Below are 20977 nucleotides of genomic sequence, written 5' to 3' on the forward strand. Positions count from 1 at the left end.
TTATTTAGCAGCTCTGTATTCGGCATTTCAGTGAAATCCTATTTGAGCATTTGTGATCTGATTTGCAAACACTGCTCAAGGGTATTCAGATGAGTAATTAATAATGGAAAAATTATTCCTGGCTCCCGATCTCCTCGGGAGGGGACAGATGAGAACTGCTCACCTTCTACTGCTCGCTCTGTGGAGCAGGGGGTTTCCAGCCCACCACTGCGGCCTCAGCTCACCTACAGGCATGGGATGTTCACAGCTCCCCATCAACTCGGGGCAGGTACAGGCACATCTTCCTCTGCAGTTTATCCTTCCTAAAACTGCCCTTTTTCCTTTAGTAACCTCCTTGTTAATGAAGACATAACAGAAACCAGCAGGACTGGGAATACAGAAATTAAATCAGATATTTAGTCAAAAATGTTGTAACCACAAGCATGATAATTTCAAAGAGATTAACAGGGATGAGATAGTTTTTACTACAGTGAAGAGAAGAGGTAGTAACTCACACAATAAACCCCCAATGCCCTTGAGGATTTTCACTACCAGTTTTGGGCTTTCTGAAAGTAACAGGAGCTCCTCATTTTCCTACCACCCACCCACCTACATCCCCTATAGCATCTTATTCAGTTTGCTTTTATAACGTACTCCCATGCAGTGAGGTGCTGCAGGGTCCTGGTGAAAAAGCAGTCACTGTGCCTGACTCATTTTGCTAAAAAGTACATTCTTGTCCCCATTTCTGGAGGGCTGTTTGCTGGGCATGCATAACTTCAGCTCACTTTTCCCAGGAGCTCATCATTCCGGATAATCAAGACTATTAGAACTTATAACAGTCTTCCAATACCTAAGTGTGCTGACAGGAACCTGGAGAGGGGCTTGGGACAAGGGCCTGTAGGGACAGGCCAAGGGGAATGGCTTGAACCTGTCAGAACAGGGGAGACTGAGCTGAGCTCTTAGGCAGAAGCTCTTCCCTGTGAGGGTGCTGAGGTGCTGGCACAGGGTGCCCAGAGAAGCTGTGGCTGCCCCATCCCTGGCAGTGTTCAAGGAAGGGGTCCCTGCCATGGCAGGGGTTAGAAATGGATGAGCTTTAAGGTCCCTTCAATGTAAACCAGGCTGGGATTCTGTGATTCTGTTCTGTTTGCATGTGAATATATCCAGTTGTTCACTGCTCGGAAGGCACAGTGCCGAGGCTGGATGATAGGATTGTCTTTTTACTCTGTACTTTCACAGTGAAATGCTGTATTGATCCGGGATGGAAAGCACAGTCTGCATTTTAATTACAAGATTCAGACACTGTGCTTTCTTCATCTGAGAAACAAACAGAACGAAAAGACAACTTTGGAAATCTCATTTTTATTTAGTTTGGGAAAGCTGAATACTTTTACCGAGGCAGATCTGTGCAATCAGACTTGTAACAAGCAGTACTTTGTGACAAATGCCTGTAGTACTTTGAAAGCCATACCTGTAGTAGTTTGTGAGAAATGCCTGTAGTACTTGCACCTCCTTTATGGTTCTTCAGCACAGGTATTTCATAAGCTATGGGCAAGCTCTGCTCAGAGATGACACATTGCAGCCACTCACCACCTACCCCAAGCCAGCAGCACCCTGAGACACCTGACTGTTCCTGGCCTGAATACTGCATTTTGCAGGATAAGTTGTCATACATTAGAATGTATATCTTTTTTCTTGACAAAAGCAAAAACATCAGTAACATCAATCTCCCATAGGAAAATTTACACAAATCCAGGGTCATTTCATCACCTGATTTGGAATGCTGGTACAGGAAAAGATCAAATCAATACATCAGGGAAATTCAAAGCATATTTTAATTAATATTCAAGTTCTAAATATAAATCAAATCATTACCATAATTGACATCAGATGACTTTGTACTTTTTAAGTGAAATAATCCTCTTTAAAAAGTTCCCATTGTTTACCAGGTATTGGATCTCATTTAATTTTCAATGCTTCATAAGATATCAATAGGAGAAAAAACACGTAACCGTATTTCCAACCTAATTAAACAACAAATATACAAATCAGCACTTCTCAAGTTGGGCTGTTGGGTTAGAAGAGATGAGAAAAACTTCTTGTGCAGTTTGAGGAGCAGTCACATTAACAACTAGCCCTCTGACAGAACAGCCCTGCAGCACCAGTGTGACAAACAGAAACACTACCCTCACTGAGAGAGCCAGGATAATATTCCTGAGTGTGCACCTGGCTGCTCTCAGACGCAGTTTATTGACTCTACAAATTCCAAACCCAAGGGATTACAATAGAACAGGAAGGGACCCCCAGGAGAGCCCAAGCTGTGTGTCACAGTGCATGGTCCTTGCACAGCCCGGCAGCAGCAGAATAAACCTACAGCACAAGGTTCCCCAGAGATCCAGGGATTCCACTGAACAGATTCAAATTCTCAGAGACAAATCAAGGGAAAATCATTAGCAATTTAGCTTTCCATGTCATCTTTCTTAGGCATTTCCACATTCAATTCCAAGTTCTGTCCTTAAACTTCAAGCTTTACACTCTGCAAACTGCAATAAGAAGGAAAAATAAGAGACAATTATGCTAAGCACCTGTACCTATTGTGCTGGCTCTGTTTTCCCTTTCATAAATAAGGTACATTTTAGCACTGGATTATCTTTATGCTCTGTGCTGGCATACGAAATACATGCCCTTATTATGGTTTATTTTCCCTACCACCAAACAAAAAGAAGGTGAAAAATAGAGGGACAAAAAGTACATCAAACTAGGATTCTATGATTCTATGTATGTATACTCATACACAGACACATCTACACCTCATGCATTTTAGGTGACCTGCCTTGGGAAATTAAGTCCCTATGTGGCATCACATTCATTACCATGAATAAAGAACAATTTTAAACTACTGTCTCAAATCCAGAAGGTTGGGTAGAGGCCTAGAAGCAGTGCTTATAAATGAAATAGGTTACTCCCATATTGGACTTACTGCCTGATAGAAGCTCTTCGCTTGAAGCTTCTTAATGTATTTCAACCCTCTAAAACTATGACATGAAACATCTGAAGCACACACTAGGCACTTCCATGCTTACATGTGTCTCCTCTCAGCCTGACTTTAGTGGATACCTGCATCACTGGGTCAGGGACATCCTGTCTGAACCTATGTCAACTCAGATAGTGGCCGACAAGGATTGTAAACCTTGGTGCACAGAGAAACCTAACAACAAAAGCTTTACACACACTCTGCAAGGTACCCTTATGATTCAATCAAGTGAAGCAAGCAGTTTAGGGAGAAAGGCAGAGGACCAGAGGGGAAATGATTTTGAGAGTGATGGCACTAAGGTAACAAGCCACTTACTGCAGCTTCCAGGGCCTGATCTAGATCTTTCAGTAAGTCTTCTTCATCTTCCAAACCAACCGACAGGCGAACTAGTGTATCGCTGATTCCAAGAGCTTCTCTATCTTTTTGAGGCACTGAAGAGTGAGTCATGATGGCCCTGGGGGAAAAAAATAGCCTTTTTTCTAAGAAGTTTTTAGTTTTATCATTAAAGACAAAACCAGTTGGTTTCCTGGCAGCATTCCCCAAAAATCCATGAAGGTTTTACACCTTTTGGGTGCCACCAGCTGATTAACCCACAGATGCAAAGAGATCATGTCCTCAGTTACTGTAAGTTACATGAACTGCAGACTTGTAGTCTTGTCAGTGACTTGTATCTCCCAGAACAGTATTTCCAAGCCACTACTGATGAATAACAAGTGGATACTTAATCTGGACCTGAAAAAGGAGGAAGTCCTATTCCTCTTCCTCACAGATATAGTTAATTTCTATCTTATTTTCTAGAAAAGGGTACATAAAAGCTCTGCTTTACGCATATGGAGAAACAGCTGTAATAGACAATCTCCAGAGTAAAATCTCCCGAGTTTTTGATTTTCTTTTAACTTTTGGTTTCTTGGGTCATTTGTCAAACTGTACCCACTTACAGGGAAGAGTTTGTTCCATCTGCTATGAAGGATATAGGTAAGGAGCTATTTACGCCATGTGCTCAGTCACTGACATTCACCAATTCACAATTACCTTTCAACTCATAGAATCCAAAATGGTTTGGGTTGGAAGAGGCCTTAAAGATCATCCAGTTCCAACCCCCTGCCACAGGCAAGGAACTGCTTGAGTGTTTTAAGATTTGCTGTTATTCTAAAATTAATAACTGAAAATACTGAGCATATAAATTCAGCCATAACTTTCCATGTACCTTTTTGAAAAGCAAATTAGATTTAAGTGAAATAATCTAATTCCATAAAAATCCTATTTTTTTAGCCTTTTAACCTACATAGGGACACCTAAGCGCTACTAAATTCCCCACAAAATTCCCCTGACATGGAGACAGTCTATTCAGCATACTGACCATGCCCTCTTGTGTAAGCAGGCAGAACAGCAGAGCTCCTTCCTCAACAGTGTGACCAAATCTGCTCACTACCTACTCAAACACATGCTGATTTCTTGGGTTTCTTATCATCACAGTAACAAATCACATCTCAGTCCCCAGTTAAGACAAGAAAATGTGGAAATCCTTTCAACATCACACTCATATTGACACACTCAATATTGACTCATATTGACTATTGACTCATAAAGCCACACTCATTCTCTGGAGTAGCCTCTGGGGTTTGTGCTATACAACATTCTACTCTTGGATCTCAATTATATGCCAAATATGTTGGCTTTGGGGACTAGTAAGTTTTAGAACTCCCATAACAATTTTTTGTTACTCTGCAACTGGTTTTAGGCTTTTGAGATGAGGGATGACTTACGGATGCTCTGCAAGGCTTTCATAGCCACCCAGACTCTCAGCCAGCGCAAAAACCTAGGGGAAAATCAAGTTAACATAACAAGTGTAAGGTTCTGAATGCTTGGAAAGTGATGGTTAAGAGAAAATGAATGTTTAGGGTTTTTTCTAAGTTTTTCTATGATAATTTTTATATTATAAAAGGTATTACCTGTAATTAGGGTATAAATTCTACATTTAGCAGGTAAGAGATACTAAGATTTAAACCAGACTTGTCCTAAAAAGGCTCTGAAGAGACACTGAAGCAAAGCTGAAACTAAAATATGCCCATGCTAATCAAATGTAACTCAAGAGTAGCTCCTACAATGCAACACATGGGCAGAAGGGAAATGCACAACAGGAGGGAGCAGCTCTGCCTGGGCACCACCAGTGTTCACTCTGTTCGGAGGATAGAGCAGGCTGCCTGAACAAAGACTCAGATTTCATAAATTTCAGCTGAGGTTTAAGTGATTATACCTTATCCTTACATCCCCTTCTTTCGGCAGTGACCTCTGAATTATGGGCATGCATTCCTGGGTGACAAAGGGCCCTCTGGAGAGCCAGCTGCATCAAACATAGATTCACAGTGTGTCTGCTGTGAATGCACTTACTGCCCTCAATGTTCCTCTCCAGCTCCCACTGCTCATATTCACTTTTTCTCATTTAAACAAACTAACCCTAAACCTATCAACTAAATAACTCTCTTCTCGCCATGCTTTAAGGAAATGGCTTTACTTTTGTACCAGCCTAGTGACAAGCTGATGGTTATCCAAGTCAAAAGGCTGAACTGAGTATATTCATAAGAACTTACTTCTCCTGGAATGTATTTCCTGACACTTTCTGTCCCAGCTGGCAGATCTCCTGTGCCAGGATTAAATGCTCTCTCTCGTGTAAAACAGTATTTTATGAGAAAACCATGTCTTTAGTAAGTTCATTTTCAGCTGATAACATTAGGTGGCAAGTAAGTAAGACAGGGAGGAGAAGAAAGTTCTATTTTTCCTTTGTTGATTATTATATGTTGATTTGTTTTCCAAGAACAAACTAGCAAAAGCACAAGTGCAGGAAGCAAATTAACCAGAGATCAAGACTAGCCAACATGTTAAAGAGTACATGCAGAATAAATACATGGCAAAGACAAAGGCAAAAGCCTATGGTTTAGGTAAAATAAACAACAAGTCTTCTCCAATCGGAGGGACTCCCTCTTTGTTTCATGAGTGTCATGGTTTGAGCATGTTTTGAGGGTGTTTTTGTTCAAGGTTTTTTTTTTCCAGCCAGGTGGAGGAGGGGAGTCTGGGAGGAAGGAGAGACAGGACACCTGACTCAGGCTAGTCAATGAGGTATTCCATACCATAGCACGTGATGCCCAGGAGGCATACTGGGAAGGAGAAAGCTGGAGGGGGGGAGCTGTGGAGAAAAATGGAGGAGGGAGCACATGGTGCTCGGCCGGGCAGGGTGGAGTGAGTTATGGGTCGGTGGCTGGTGGGGTGTTGTATTCTTTTCACTTGCTGTTTGCTGTATCATTATTATTTGTAGTAGTAAATGGCAGTAGGGGTTTTGTGTTATGCCTTAGCAATTAAACCGTTCTTATCTCAATCCGTGGGGGCTACATTCTTTGGATTCTTCTTCCTAACTCTCCGGGAGTAGGGAGACTTGATTTAAACCACGACATTTTTTTGGCGCCCAACGTGGGGCCCGAGGGATTGAGATAAGAACAGATCTGAGCGGATTTATGGTCTCTTGTCACAATGCTGATTTATTGGCTCTTAGAGGTTTTTCTCTGGATCTCGCTGTTTCGGGATTTTACCGGGTACTTGGTGTATGGATTGGATGTGTTTGTGTTTGTGTCGGAGGCTTGTAATACGGTGGGGCTCCGGCAGCAGGGGGGGATGGACGTGGCCGTGGACTTGAACTTGTACCAGGCCGTCCCGCTGCTCTTCGCCGTCCTTGTCCTTATCCTCGTCGTCGTCTGTGTGGAGCTGCGTGAAGCCAGGAAGGAGCGGCCCCGGGAGCTGCCGGCAGCTGAGGCTGCCAGGGAGAGCGGCACGGGGAGCCAAACGGCTGTGGCAGAGCAGCGGGAGCAGGCGGGGGAGGAGCGGAGCAGGGCGGTAGCTGAGCAGGGGGATCAGGCTGTGGGGAGGGTGAGTCCTGCGGCCGTTCCTGACCCTCCGACGGCCGAGAGTGTCCCCCGGAAGTCGCCCGCCGACCCCCAGCAGGATGCAGGAGACTACGCAGCACTTCCCAGCAAGGCAGAGGAGGAACCGAGTCCCGCCGCCGTTCCGAACCCCGCAGCATCCGAGAATATTCCCCGGAAGTCACCCGCCGAGCCCCAGCAGGATACAGGAGACCAGGCAGCACTTCCCAGCAAGGCAGAGGAGGAAGATCTGGACTCGGGAGAAGAGAAGCTGATAGTGGGAGAGCTGGCAAGCACGGCAGCTACATCAGCCCCAGTGACAAGTGCAGCAGCATCATCTGAGAGTTCTGACGGTTATGAATGGCTTTTGCGTGCCCTTGGGACCTGCCTGCTGATTGTGATGGTTTTCGGCATGGTGGCACACACACAGAGTGTGTTCCATCCACAACCATTTTGTCTGATCCCAAAAGTTAAGCAGAGTCAGGTCTGGGTCTTGTCTAAGTTTAGACAAGTACATAGGAGCACCAGTAGACTGTTCCCAAGGCTGGACAGTCATGAGTGGCAGGGCATGTGGGACAGTATAGCCGGGTATCTGATCCACTGGGCCCCTCCAGTGCTTTGGAAGCATTGGAGGTGGAAGGCAGCTGTATGGAGTCCCCAGCAGCAAGCTGTAGAACTGCTGAAGGGGACGGTGAATGATTTTGGTGGGCCCAGATACTTCAGGCTATTAGTCCAGAGATGCAACTTAGAGATGTCTCATGATCGAGGGGTGGACTTAAGAGTGATGGTGTATTGAAAATGTGGGATCTGGGCATGACGTGAATGGTATGGAATAAGGGGTGGATAATGTCATGGTTTGAGCATGTTTTGAGGGTGTTTTTGTTCAAGGTTTTTTTTTTCCAGCCAGGTGGAGGAGGGGAGTCTGGGAGGAAGGAGAGACAGGACACCTGACTCAGGCTAGTCAATGAGGTATTCCATACCATAGCACGTGATGCCCAGGAGGCATACTGGGAAGGAGAAAGCTGGAGGGGGGGAGCTGTGGAGAAAAATGGAGGAGGGAGCACATGGTGCTCGGCCGGGCAGGGTGGAGTGAGTTATGGGTCGGTGGCTGGTGGGGTGTTGTATTCTTTTCACTTGCTGTTTGCTGTATCATTATTATTTGTAGTAGTAAATGGCAGTAGGGGTTTTGTGTTATGCCTTAGCAATTAAACCGTTCTTATCTCAATCCGTGGGGGCTACATTCTTTGGATTCTTCTTCCTAACTCTCCGGGAGTAGGGAGACTTGATTTAAACCACGACAATGAGTCATGTCATTTCTCAATGGGATTTTGCCCTGATGAGTGCTTTGAAATATTACGACAGTATTACACCAGCCCCAGCTCTTCTGCTTTCAAATCCTACTGTGTAAACAAACACTTCAAATGAGCCCAGGTATCATTTACTTCCCTCTCATTAGCTTCCCTTTACAAATAATCTGTTATTTAGGGATGGCTACACCCAAAAGACTTCAAGAGCTTTGCAAGTCCAAAGACTTCCCACCTCAGGAAAAACCACTTCCTTTACCACTCTCAGAAGCACAGTCTCAGTCCCTCTAAAGCAGCGTGTATTTACCATCATTTACCTTTAAATTCTTGAGGAAGGTAGTAGCATGTTTGAGGCTCCCTTTAATGTAAAAGGCCATCATGCCAGAACAGCCAGTACTCTGCCGTTTGATCAGCTCATGCTGAGGGTGTGAAGGCAAACCTGAAATCCAGAGAAGTTGCTTTAATTTAATTGCCATAATTTCAAAGGGTAGAGCAGCTCACTCACAGCAATGCAGAAACAGCCATTGCCAAGGTGGACACCCAACCCAGAGTCACCCAACATGAAGAGTGCATAAGCTACACGTAGTACTGCAGTGTTCAACTCCAGACGTCACCCACTCTGAAGTCTTGCCAGCATACCTGGGAAAATGACTTTCTCCACCCGGGGATCTGACTCAAGGAACCGAGCAACAGCCAATGCGTTGTGGAAATGTTGCTTCATCCGGACGTGCAGTGTCTTCAGCCCACGGTTGCACAGGTAACAGTCAAATGGGGATGGAACAGCTCCAATAGCTACAGAAATTAAAACATACAACAAACGGGGGAGGGTTTAGTAAAATTTCATAAAGTCCTAATTTCCAAATTCCTGAAGTTAGAACAAGACCAGTGGAAAGAGATCTGATGCAATCTGCCTTCCTCACCACACACATGGTAACCCAGCCAATTAATGAGCTGGATGAACAAGATGAAGATTCAAGGATTAAACACATTAGATACAATATACCTTTAGTCTCTCTGTTGTAGACAGAGGGCAGACAGAATACTATACAGAAATGTATTCATTGCAATTAAGAGGCAGTAAAATTGTTAAAATCAACCTATATAAGAAAACTGCATTAAGCATATCCTCTGATGTGTGAATGAGTTTAAAAACCCAGATGTACTTGATATGAGTTAGGTGGAATTAAATAAAGGCATAATTTAAATGTTTATATGCCTCTTCATATACAACATCAAGAAAATACAGGAAATGATGGTGCTTTCTGCCATGGTCTTAACTGCAACCTAAAGAGAGGCTTGGTAAGGAGTTGTGTCCCATGTAACTGCAGGTGCTGCCCATGGGGACAACATCTGATGCTTTCAGGAAAGCAGGGACAGATGGAATTACAGGCCTGAGGCCAAGAGTGCTGCCCCTATTCAAGCCCCTGCCCCAGACAATTCATTCCACTCAGCAGCCCCTGGTGAACAAATGAAGAACAACCCACCCTGCTCTCAGTGTCAGAAGCACTAGGAAGTGGAGACCAGTGTTGTTAACTTTATTTGAGAGAGAAGCCAGGGAGGCACACCAAAAGCTGTTGTGTTTGTATAAGGCCAGAGAAGAGAATTTAGGATTCTTACATCTGTGTTACCACTTACTCTCTGGCCATTTACACTTCTAGACATTTAAATGCCTGAGCTACATCTCTAGATAGGTTCCATACTTGTGTGCGTGCAACATGCTTTCCATTACAAGCTGGTACATTTGAACACAATTGATTTCAAGGTATTTCTTACATTGACTACTTACAGTTTTGTAAGAATTTAAGCCTTTCGTAGAGATCATCACAGTTTACTGAAACAAGTCCCATTACAACATCACTATGCCCTAAAAACACAAGACAAGAACAGAATCAGCCACTCCATCAGCTATTAGGTTAAGCCACAAACCCCTATTTTCTCAGTCTAATACAGCCCCTTTTTTGCGAGACACTGGGCTCCTTGTCATTGCTACATCTGTCCTTCCTGTGCAGCACAAGGACTGTAAGGCAGATTTCAGCTTTTTCTAAAGCTCTGGTGGGCAGCATGCTCTGCGCTGTGCCCCCAGACACTTCCCAATCCAACTGCCAGAAAGTGGGAATTCCAGGGTACAGGAATCAGGTGTGTCCTGCTGAGCTGTCTTAGCAAGGGTGAACACCAGCCAGAAAACTTCCCCTTCTACCCACACCATCAAGGACATCCAGTTGGGTTAGCTCCATCCAGTCTGGGCTGCCTGGGACAGAACACAGTGAACGTGCTTTTGGACAGGCTCCACCACAGATGAATGAAACCTCCTTTGAACCTCAATGTAATTTCTAGCCACTACCTTCTACTGAAGCCACTTGCTTTATTGTAGTCAAATTAAAACCAACATGGCTATAAACACCTCTAGATTTATTGCCTGAAGTCAGGTCAATATTCCTTCTCCCAGGGATAGTTTAGGAGTTATGAAGACTAATGGTCTATTCGATGGTCCACGTCCTCTAATGATCCATGTAAGAATTACTAAAAGGCACACTGGTTTTTGTGAACCAGGAGGCTGCTGAGGTGCTGGCACAGGGTGCCCAGAGAAGCTGTGGCTGCCCCATCCCTGGCAGTGTTCAAGGCCAGGTTGGACACAGGGGCTTGGAGCAAGCTGCTCCAGTGGAAGGGGTCCCTGCCCATGGCAGGGGTTTGGAACTGGGTGAGTTTTAAGCTCCTTTCCAACCTAAACCAGTTTTCAACCTAAACCAGTCTGATTCTATGAACTGTCCACAGGCAGAATGGCTCTTGAACAGACAGCCTGAGCTGTGTCAAGGTGACACACTTACCATTCATGTATTTGGTGGCAGAATACATACAAATATCGGCCCCCAGAGATAAAGGACGCTGAAATGAGATGAAAACAATACGTATGATTACAGCTCATGTGTACTGTGGTTCATTTCAAGCTACCCAAAAGGCTGTGATCCAACACAGAAAGTAACAATAGGAGAAGAAACTAAAAACCACAAAAACTTAAGACCTTTAACACAAAGCCCTGAGAATGAAGATAGGATATGTGACAAAAAAGGTAGTACAGGAAAGTACTCTGAGTTCAAGAAAAGCACAATAAAAAGAACCCAAAATAAGATGTAATTTAAAAGTGCTGGTCTAATTCCCAACAGCTTCGGGGGGGGAGTGACTGAACACATCCAACATACATTCACATTTGTGAAAAAATAGTCCTATTGCTTAGCTGAGGCAGGGATAAGTAATGCTATTTACTCTAATGTGTGTTTGTTTGGGAAATGAAGGCCTCAATGCAGTCTGCAAAGCAAAAGATCTGCACTGCTGTCTAGATATCCGCACTGGTGACACCAGTATTAGTGATACAGCACTGAAGGAGCAACTGAAACCTGAAGAGGTTTTCTTTGCCAGGTCTCTCTTCCCTGACCTCCCAGAAGTCTTTCTAAGATGAAGCATAGGCAGATGCTAATGGGTGAGAAGTAACGGACAATATTTTTAATCAGTCACTAAGCAAAGGACTTTGCACATTATATAAATACATTTCAAAGGCTGAAAAGTATCAACATGTTAAAAGGTAACAAGGCAGATTTAGAATGAAAGGCTACTGCTGTCAGCTTAAACACGGGCACCTAGTCAAGGAACGTGGATGATGTGCATTCCCGGTGCGCAGCCAGGAGAGCAGCAGCATAAACACCAGTGCCTCTTACACTCAACAGTGCTACACAAATCACCCTCAAATTAGGATCTTCTCAGCACAGTGCATCAGCAGCAGTATGGAGGGGTTTAAAGGCATTACCTATTACTTAGAATTAATCATTACAACTGACTTTCTCTTAGCACCAGGCCAATAAAAGCCACATTAGCTAGCTCATATATCCAGATGCTCACTTTGCTTCTTTCAAACTTGTCTTGCCAAAGAAATATATGTTGCAAAGGGGAAATGTCAAGCCTTTGGTATGTAGAAGACAAACTCAAGTGCTGCTTTAGCTAAGCATTAACACCTTCTGTAAAGCTCTCTTAATGTATAAAGATCTCAGTGCCCTTAAAAAAAACAGACACCTTGACTTTTTCACTCATAAAAAGGTTTTACTTTAGACTTAAAACACAGGGGATCAGCTTTGTCTCCTGGGAAATACAAATGAATATTTCTAGCCCATGTTAAGATGAATCAGACTTCAAAGTTTACTAGTCTTCACTTCATGTATTCTAGTTATCCAAGCAGAAAAGTTATGCTAGCTGTTTGAGATCAAAAAAAGTTTGTTTGTTTTAACTTTTTCTTCCACTGCTCTTTTCAGAATATCAGGTGCTTCAGAACAGATCACAAACAGCATATACAAAATAATTGGTATAAAAAGGCCAAAGTTAGGAAACAGGATACTTTTTAATAGGCCTGTTATGATTTCCATCAGTGAGAACTAAAAACCCATGATTTTTGAATGGCTTAACTGGTTCAGTGTGTTTACTGGACTGCCAAGCTATATGGGGTTTGCTGGTATCATACTGGGATGTGGCTAGCTACAAAGTACTGAGCATACCATCCTTACTAATGTAAATAGCACAGTACATGCACTGTATTTAGAAACAGAACAGGTAATTTTACAAGACATAGATCAAAACTACAGTCCCATGGTGGTGTTTCCATTTAAAACATGCACCTTTTAATGCACTGAAATAGTGGGGCAATTGTAAACAAAGTGCTTACCTGGAAATATGCAGACATAAAAGTGTTGTCTACCACCAGAAGAACATCTTTATGCTTGTGCACTGCATCTGCACATGCTTGAATGTCAATGATCTTCAGTGTGGGGTTTGTGGGTGTTTCAATCCAAACAAGCTGCAGTAATTCAACAACACAAAATGTCAGCTTGGAGATTTTACAGTGCTGGTGATGATACACGTGTAAGTCACAAGTGGTTTAATTTGTTGAGTGTCAGCTTCTCCTGCAAGTTTGAAGAGTGGCAATAAGACAGCATCCCTGCTGCAGAATGACAGGGTGTCCAGAGAAGCTGTGGCTGCCCCATCCCTGGCAGTGTTCAAGGCCAGGTTGGACACAGGGGCTTGGAGCAAGCTGCTCCAGTGGAAGGTGCCCCTGGCCACGGCAGGGGTTGGAAATGGATGTGCTGGAGCCAGCTCTGGCCCAATCTGTCCCCACAAAAGCCACCCCTGTATCCCACTCTGCTTGACATGTACACCCATTACAACAAGAGCAAGAATTGAATTGTTTAATGACATTAAGCAAGTAAGTTCAGCAATTGCCCTCTCCCCTACCTTGGTCTCTGGTGTAATTGCAGCTTCCAGGCATTTAATATTTGAACAGTCAACAAAAACTACATTCAAACCCATTTTCATGGCTACTTTCCTGAAGTATCTGTTTGTGCCTAAAGAAACACAAACAAAAAAATCAGAGGCACAAAACAAAACTTCACTGGTCTCCAGACTCCTGTATTCATCCACGGAAAGTCAGGAGGGGACAATTTTATGCTGTACACCATGAATGGCACATTAGTATTTTTTATTCCAAAAAAGTTTAAAGACTGCCATAGATCATGGAAAAGGACAACTGGGAATATGGATTCAGAGTGATTTAAGAAGTACTTTCAATTAGCAGCTCTTTGGGGTTGGTTTAATCAGAAAATTAAATGGACCCCTTTTAGTTTGCCTGCTTCTAACATTTCCTCTAGTCCTTTGCCATGCACAAGTTAGTTGTTCCAGTTTTCATATTCTCTTTCCCACTTTTCAATTACTTCTTTCCACCACACAAACTCTTTTCTATTTCATAAGCTTCATTGCTTCTTCTTCTCCCACATTCTCAAGGGGCAAACTCCAGCTACTGTGTTTCTTTGCCATTCCATTAAGCAACATGTAGCAAGGAACATAAAGGAGTGATTATTTCCTTCCTTTCTGTCTTTGAAACCCTTCATTGGAAAGACTAAAAGAAGAAACCAGAAGCAACCAGTTGCTCATTAAAAGTGCAGCATAGTGACTATCTGCTGCCTGGATTAAAAATTAATTCATTCAGTCTTTCTGCCAAGGTTGTTCAGCATTCACTCAGTCACACAGTATGCGAGTTTGTCATTTAGCCATGAAGTCCTAGCACATGCAGGGTATGACCCTGTGTGCTGAATGCTGTGCCTGAATGATGATTTCCTAAAGGAAACACTTTTATTTCTACAATGAGCTATATATTATATTGTTACTTGTGCTGTAGGAAATATGTTCAGGTATAGGAAATCTGCACATAGGCTGTCAGCTCTACAAACAACAGAAAATTGCTTCACATACTTTAAGTAATAACACACTACAATAAAACTTTAGCTGGAAATCAAGGGTTGCACAGAAAGTAGCTCTTTTACGAAGTTGCATCAGTGGCTCAGGATTCAGAGGTGTCAAAATCTGACAACTCCTCCTCACCCTCCCAAAACTCAGCAACTCTTAAACACATCCCAGGCAGTGCACTTGTCAGCATTGCCTGAGAGCTTTTGAATTCTTTCACTGTGTTTCTGTCAGTCTTGCAAACTGCAGCCTCATTTGAGTTAGTAAGTGCAGCACTGCTCTCCTGTCCAACCTGGCCTTTTACAGAACAGCATGGTAAAAGCTTAGCAAAGCCAGTGTGTCCTTGAGGGAGCAGGGGCACATACCAGTGCTCATACCCAGTGACTCAAAGGTTGCTATTACAAGGCTGAAAAGATGGGCTGAAAGAGCTGGGCTGCTTCAGCCTGGAGAAGAGAAGGCTCCTTTAGGGTAGAGCTTAGAGCAGCTCCAGTGTCTAAAGGGAACACAGGAAACCTGGAGAGGGGCTTTGGACAAGGGCCTGCAGGGACAGGCCAAGGGGAATGGCTTGAACCTGCCAGAACAGGGGAGACTGAGATGAGCTCTTAGGCAGAAGCTCTTCCCTGGGAGAGTGCTGAGGTGCTGGCACAGGGTGCCCAGAGAAGCTGTGGCTGCCCCATCCCTGGCAGTGTTCAAGGCCAGGTTGGACACAGGGCTTGGAGCAAGCTGCTCCAGTGGAAGGGGTCCCTGCCTGTGGCACAGGTTGGAGCTGGATGAGCTTTAAGTCACTTCAACCCAAATCAGCCTGGGATTCTATGATTCTAAGAACACGAGCAGGAAAGATAACCAGGAAGAACCAGAAGAGCACAAGCTAGGAAAAAAGCAAGCAAGGATTTAGGGGACAAGGAGCCCCTAACAGCCAAAAGAGGAATGAAGGGGATGAACACATGTTGGCCACAGTGTCCAGCAGCAGACCTGCAGATGTACCATGTATGGGGTGTGAGGTCTGCTGAAATAGGGCTGGCTGGGGAGAAGCTGGTCTCTACAACAAACGTATGTAAAGAAAACCCTCAGGGAAGAAACCATGAAATTCATCTGTGCCGAAACCACCACAGGCTGAGGCTTTAATGAGCAGATGAACTGGTTTTGCTTGGAAAATACACCCAGAGGCCTTTCTGAAGTGAGGAGATGATAATACGCTTTGGCCAAATGACTTTGATTTACTGAATTCTGTGGTGGGAGGGCTGTGTATTAAAGGAGTAACTTGTCACTGGTGATTCCTGCTCTACTCAGCTTGGCTCCACATGTACTTGGAGATGAGCTATCTGGCACTAAGACATTAAAGCAAATGTGTGTATTTGTATTTGAAGTGCACAAGCACAGAGAACTGATTAGCAAACAGTAATCACTCAGCACTGGGAAAGGTGATTACTCTTGCTAAAAGGTTTTCCAGCTATTGCTTGGGAAAGCACAATCTGTTGCTGGCCTCTCTAACCTTCCTTTGGAAAGAAAGCAGGTTTGATCTCCTTGTGCCAAGGCCTTGGAGCAGACAGAGGGAGAGAAGCTTTTCTGACCAGTGAAACACAGGAGTTGGGCACTGAGGACACTGATTGTCATAGGGCATCCAAGCCGAGTTTCCTACTAGGGACTTTTAGGTGGCATCAATCTTTTGAAGGACTTTGGCAGAGGTGGATGAACTCTGTTACTAGGGAGTTTCTTGGAAGAATGGATCAAAAAAAACCCTATATAAGATCAAAACCTAACAGTGAGCTTCAGCACCACTGAAGCATTCAGAAGACGTGCATAGCAGATGCAAGTTGTGCTTTCAGGGAAGATGACAAAACAGTTGTTTGAAACAGTCCAGACAAAATGCTGGTTGATAAAGGGTCAGACCTGGGAAAGAAAAAGTAAAATACCAGGAGCTGGGAAGCTTTGCTGTGTTGGACTGTGGAGGGTGCTGCTTTGCAAACAAATCTGTGTAAGGCCAAGATGTTCCTATTTTCTACTTATTATTAGTTAGCTATACGGTTTTAAACCTGCATGTTGTGCCACAGAACCTTTCAGTGTTTGAATTCCTAACACCAAAATCAGATGGGGTGTTCTGTGTTCTCAGGAAGTGAAAAGGCTGTAAAGGGAAGTAAGGTCCTGTGTGGGAAATTCAGTTAATGACAATCACAAATAGGTACATTTAATCACTTGTGCAATGAACATCAGAAGCACACCTGTGTTTTACATACCTCCATAGACATCATCCATGCAGATAATCGTGTCCCCTGCCTTTAACAGGTGAGTAATATTCAAAGTAGCAGCTAAGCCAGAAGCATAAGCTAAACCTAAAACAGAAAGAGTAAGTGGCAGACACTGTGTTTTAATGTGATAAAACCTTGTCAAACTTGCCTTCATTTTCTTCACTTTGCTTTTAAAAGGAACCTGTTCTGTCACTCTCACACTATTACAATCATTCAGTGGATTGAGTAAAAGCAGCAGCCTGATTTTACACAGAGTGGACCCAGAATGAACAATAGTCCAGGAAGCACTGCTGCCTGTCTCCTGCTCCACACTGCACTCAGTGTGCTGCACAAGGACAGATTCCATTTAGCTTAGACATCAATTGCAGTGAGAGGAAGCCCTACAGAAGCCCAGGGATTGAGCTGGACTTTCCTGAATGATGTGTTGGACTCTTTTCACTCTTGCCCATAATCAGCAGGTAGAGGCTGTGAAAGCCTTGCTGTGATGTGACTGATGCTGACAGCTTGGTGTCCTTGCTCCCCAAGTTATGCTTCCTGTAGACCATCAGGAACAACACATGCTGCCATCTTGCTTGATGAAACTATTAATTACTTACAATATTTAGCTCCATCTAGTGCTGCCACCGCCTTCTCCAGGCAATTCCGGCTGGGGTTTCCACTCCGGCTGTAGTCATAACCCTATCAGGAAAGCAAGAAACGGACACAACTTAAGAGAGGGAACTGAGAAAGTTGTGTTCAATAGCTGTCCCAGGTTCCTTAAAAAGCCCTTGTGCTCAGCACTGAGGTTGTGTATCCACCTCCTCCAAGACCATGAGGCTGGTTTTCTGGCTACACCAAGCTGCTGTATACAACACCTGATCAGGCATCCCCAACCTCAGAATGGTTTCTAGGGGTGTGCTGGGGGAACTACCACACTGCTGGCCACGTTCTCATACTTTTTCCCAGATATCCACCTCTGGTCACTGATGGAGAAAAGGCTGACAGATTCCACTCATTCTTATGTTATCAGGAAGAAAGTGTCCCGTCACCACAATGCTCTGCTTGGAAGATACTACAGGACACTGACCAGTGCCAACCTGTACCCATCAAAAGTTCTTGAAAGCTCAAACATTTCCTTGGCATGAAACCAGACCAAGTGCCACATTCCAGCACCACAGTTTTTATGTGAAGACTGAGAAAATTGAATGATAAACAAAAAATACTCATGCAGGGGAGACCTTAGAACAGTCTCCCAGTATCTAAAGGAACTCAAAAGAAACCTGGAGAGGGGCTTTGGACATGGGCCTGTAGGGACAGGCCAAGGGGAATGGCTTTAACCTGCCAGAACAGGGGAGACTGAGATGAGCTCTTAGGCAGAAGCTCTTCCCTGTGAGGGTGCTGAGGCGCTGGCACAGGGTGTCCAGAGAAGCTGTGACTGCCCCATCCCTGGCAGTGTTCAAGGCCAGGTTGGACACAGGGGCTTGGAGCAAGCTGCTCCAGTGGAAGGGGTCCCTGCCCGTGACAGGGGTTGGAGCTGGGTGAGATTTATGGTCCCTTCCAACACAAACCAGTCTGGTGCTCTGTGCATGGATGCACATGTTACAGAGGGAACTGCAAAGTGCCCTGGTATCTGTGTACTTTCAGGACTTCTGCTTAATGAGAACTTGGTCGCATTCAGGAATCTGGCAGATGGCTCTCACAGAGCTTCCAGCAGGAACACAGCCATGCTCTTGTCAGTACAGGGACAAAGCAGCATGTGACTGCTTCCTCTGTAGTCTTCTTCAAAACATCTACTGACTTAGAAGCACTCACAGCATTATGCGAGTGGCTGTGTGGAACCAAAGATCACAGAGCAAACATGGATTGCCCAGGCAGCACAGGGTGATGTTCAGGCACAGCTCTGGCACAAACTGGTTTGTGAACAGCAGGTTTGTGCCATCTCCCTCATATGTGCATGGCAGCCATCAGAAACCTCATGATAGTTCAACCCCAGCTCTTCCAGCACTTTCTACAATACAATACAATACAAACCATTTGATATTGGTTTGTGGTGGCCTTGACAGTGCTGGTGGAACAGTTGAACTTGATTTTACAGGTCTTTTCCAACCTGGCTGACTCTATAATGCTATCCACAAAACAATGGTGAAACATTTGTTTGTTCTGCAAGGACAACTGAGGCAGCCTCTTACACAACTGCTGTAATTGGGAAAACGGATTTTGCTTGGGGACAGCAGAAAGTTCTGTCATCACAGACTTCAAGAGAGTCCCAGCTGAGCAGAAACCATCCGACGGGAGCCTGAACCCTGTAGCCCGGTTACAGCTTCCTCCACCCAACGTCCACGTGGGAAACGATGTCTGAGGGCCGTTCGGGAGCGAGAATAAAGGGACTGTTTCCACGTGTTGCAACCGGGAGTCCCCATCCCTTTCCCTCCCTTCCCATCTCCTCTCCTCCCCTTCCCAAAGGCTGCCGCTACCCCCTCTGGCCCCCCGGTCCGTCCCGGCGAGGACAAGCCCGCCTCTGTGCCCTGCCGCAGGCCACACTCACCGAGTGCTGCCCCGGGGCCTGCTGCTTGAAGGTGGTGGAGAGGGAGATGGGCGGCACCAAGGCGGCCGAGTTCCACTGCTCGGGCTCCTGCCCGACGTGAATCGCCTGCGTGGCGAAGTGCTTGAAGGGCGGCAGGAAGCTCCGTGTCCCGCTGTGCTCCATGGCTGCACTCCGGACACCGACACGGACACCGCTGCCGCACCACAGGGACGGACACCGGCACCACACCGCACGCCGCCAGGGGCCCGGCGGGGGCGGGCCCTCACCGCCCCCTCCCATTGGCTGCGGCGGGGAAGGGCGGGGTGGGACCGGGCAGTGCCCGCGCCGCCGGGAGGGGAGCGCCTTCCGGTGCGGTACCGCCCGCCCGCTGGGGGGCGCCGCAGCGCCGCAGCACGGCTCCGGGAAGGGCGGGCAGCGCGGCGGAGGGCTCCAGCCTCGCGTGCAGCAGTTCCCGACGGGAAGGGGCTGCCCGGCGGCTGGGGCTCTGGGGGCAGGGGATGGGGCCGGTGACCCCACCGGTGATCCCGGGGAATGAACGGCCTCCTCCCGGCTCTGCGCCTGACAAACGCCGGGGGTGCAGGGGGTCTCACAATCTGAACGGAGATACGTGCGAGTGAGAACACTGAGACCTGGGACGGGGAATTTAATTCTGTGGTGACAAATCCCTTTCTTGTAGGCTGTGAAGAGCATCTGCATAAATCCAGAGGGACCGGGACAGAGGGAACCTCCTGGAGTTCGACAAGGCCAAAGGCAAGGTCCTGCCCTTACGTCGGGGCAATCCCCAGCCCAAACCCAGGCTGGGGGACACTTAATGGAGCATCCCTGAGGAGAAGGACTTGGGCTGCTGGGTGAGGAGAAGCTCCCCACTGAGGCTATGATGTCTTAAAACTCCTCACCTGCTTTTTCCTGTTCAGTTTAATTCTCTAAATGTCCTCTGTCACTCTGTAAGATGACTGCTATCCAGCATCTCTCCTGCTAACCATTCTGAATGCCTGCAAGAAGCAGAAGTTCCCACAGCTGGGAAATCCCATTCACTGTCCTCCAGGACCTTATTTATTTTTGTTTTGCTTTGTGGAAGTAAGGAGAGAGGCAACCAGAGAGCATCCCTCTACACTAGGGTGCTTTCAGTACTCTATTAGTTACTCTTCATGACTTTAAATGCTGCACTTACACTCCCAGCAAAGATAAATGCAGACAGACACTTGTCATTTTCACTTACTGCCTGCCTTTGGGTTTTGAACAAATTTAGGCTTTTATTCCTCTCCAGTTTTTGTACCTATTCCTTTACATACTAAAAATATCAGCATCCTTCCTGAAGGGACATACCCATTGGAAATTATTCCTCCATTATTTATTTTCCACATGAGGAATTGCACAAACAAATTTTCCATAAACTCAAAGCCCCAAAAATGCGGCTCCACATGGACACATGGCCACAATACCTGATCCTGCTACTTTCTGCTGAATTGCCTAGTGCCTGAGAGCAATTTAAATAATTTAAGATGGAGAATATAAACAAGACAAAGTTTAATTATTGGATGTTAAAAAGATCCCAAATACTCTCACAAAGTTGAAGGCACAGCACAGGAGGACACATGTTTTCACAGAGCAGTTCCCATTAGTAATGCATTCATTATATTTCTGCATTGGATAAGGGACTCCATAATAAGCTAGTAAACAGTGACTTCATGCCTCTGTTTCCTCTT

The 20977-nt window shown here is 45.3% G+C and overlaps 1 protein-coding gene across 1 annotated transcript; it reads right to left on the reverse strand.

Annotated features, from left to right (window-relative positions):
• Window positions 1-1788: 1788 nt before the first annotated feature.
• CTH (cystathionine gamma-lyase) lies at window positions 1789-19513 on the reverse strand. The gene is made up of 12 exons (XM_034064157.1): window positions 19272-19513; window positions 17344-17425; window positions 16736-16831; window positions 13497-13606; window positions 12931-13062; window positions 11051-11108; window positions 10012-10089; window positions 8865-9017; window positions 8543-8664; window positions 4777-4829; window positions 3326-3464; window positions 1789-2519 (listed from the first exon to the last, which is right to left on the reverse strand). Exons 1-12 carry the CDS (start codon window positions 19431-19433, stop codon window positions 2499-2501), a joined length of 1206 nt encoding a protein of 401 aa, XP_033920048.1. The 5' UTR covers window positions 19434-19513; the 3' UTR covers window positions 1789-2498.
• Window positions 19514-20977: the final 1464 nt, after the last annotated feature.

This window comes from Melopsittacus undulatus, chromosome 6 (assembly GCF_012275295.1).
Source record: "Melopsittacus undulatus isolate bMelUnd1 chromosome 6, bMelUnd1.mat.Z, whole genome shotgun sequence".
In the NCBI taxonomy this organism is placed as follows: Eukaryota; Metazoa; Chordata; class Aves; order Psittaciformes; family Psittaculidae; genus Melopsittacus; species Melopsittacus undulatus.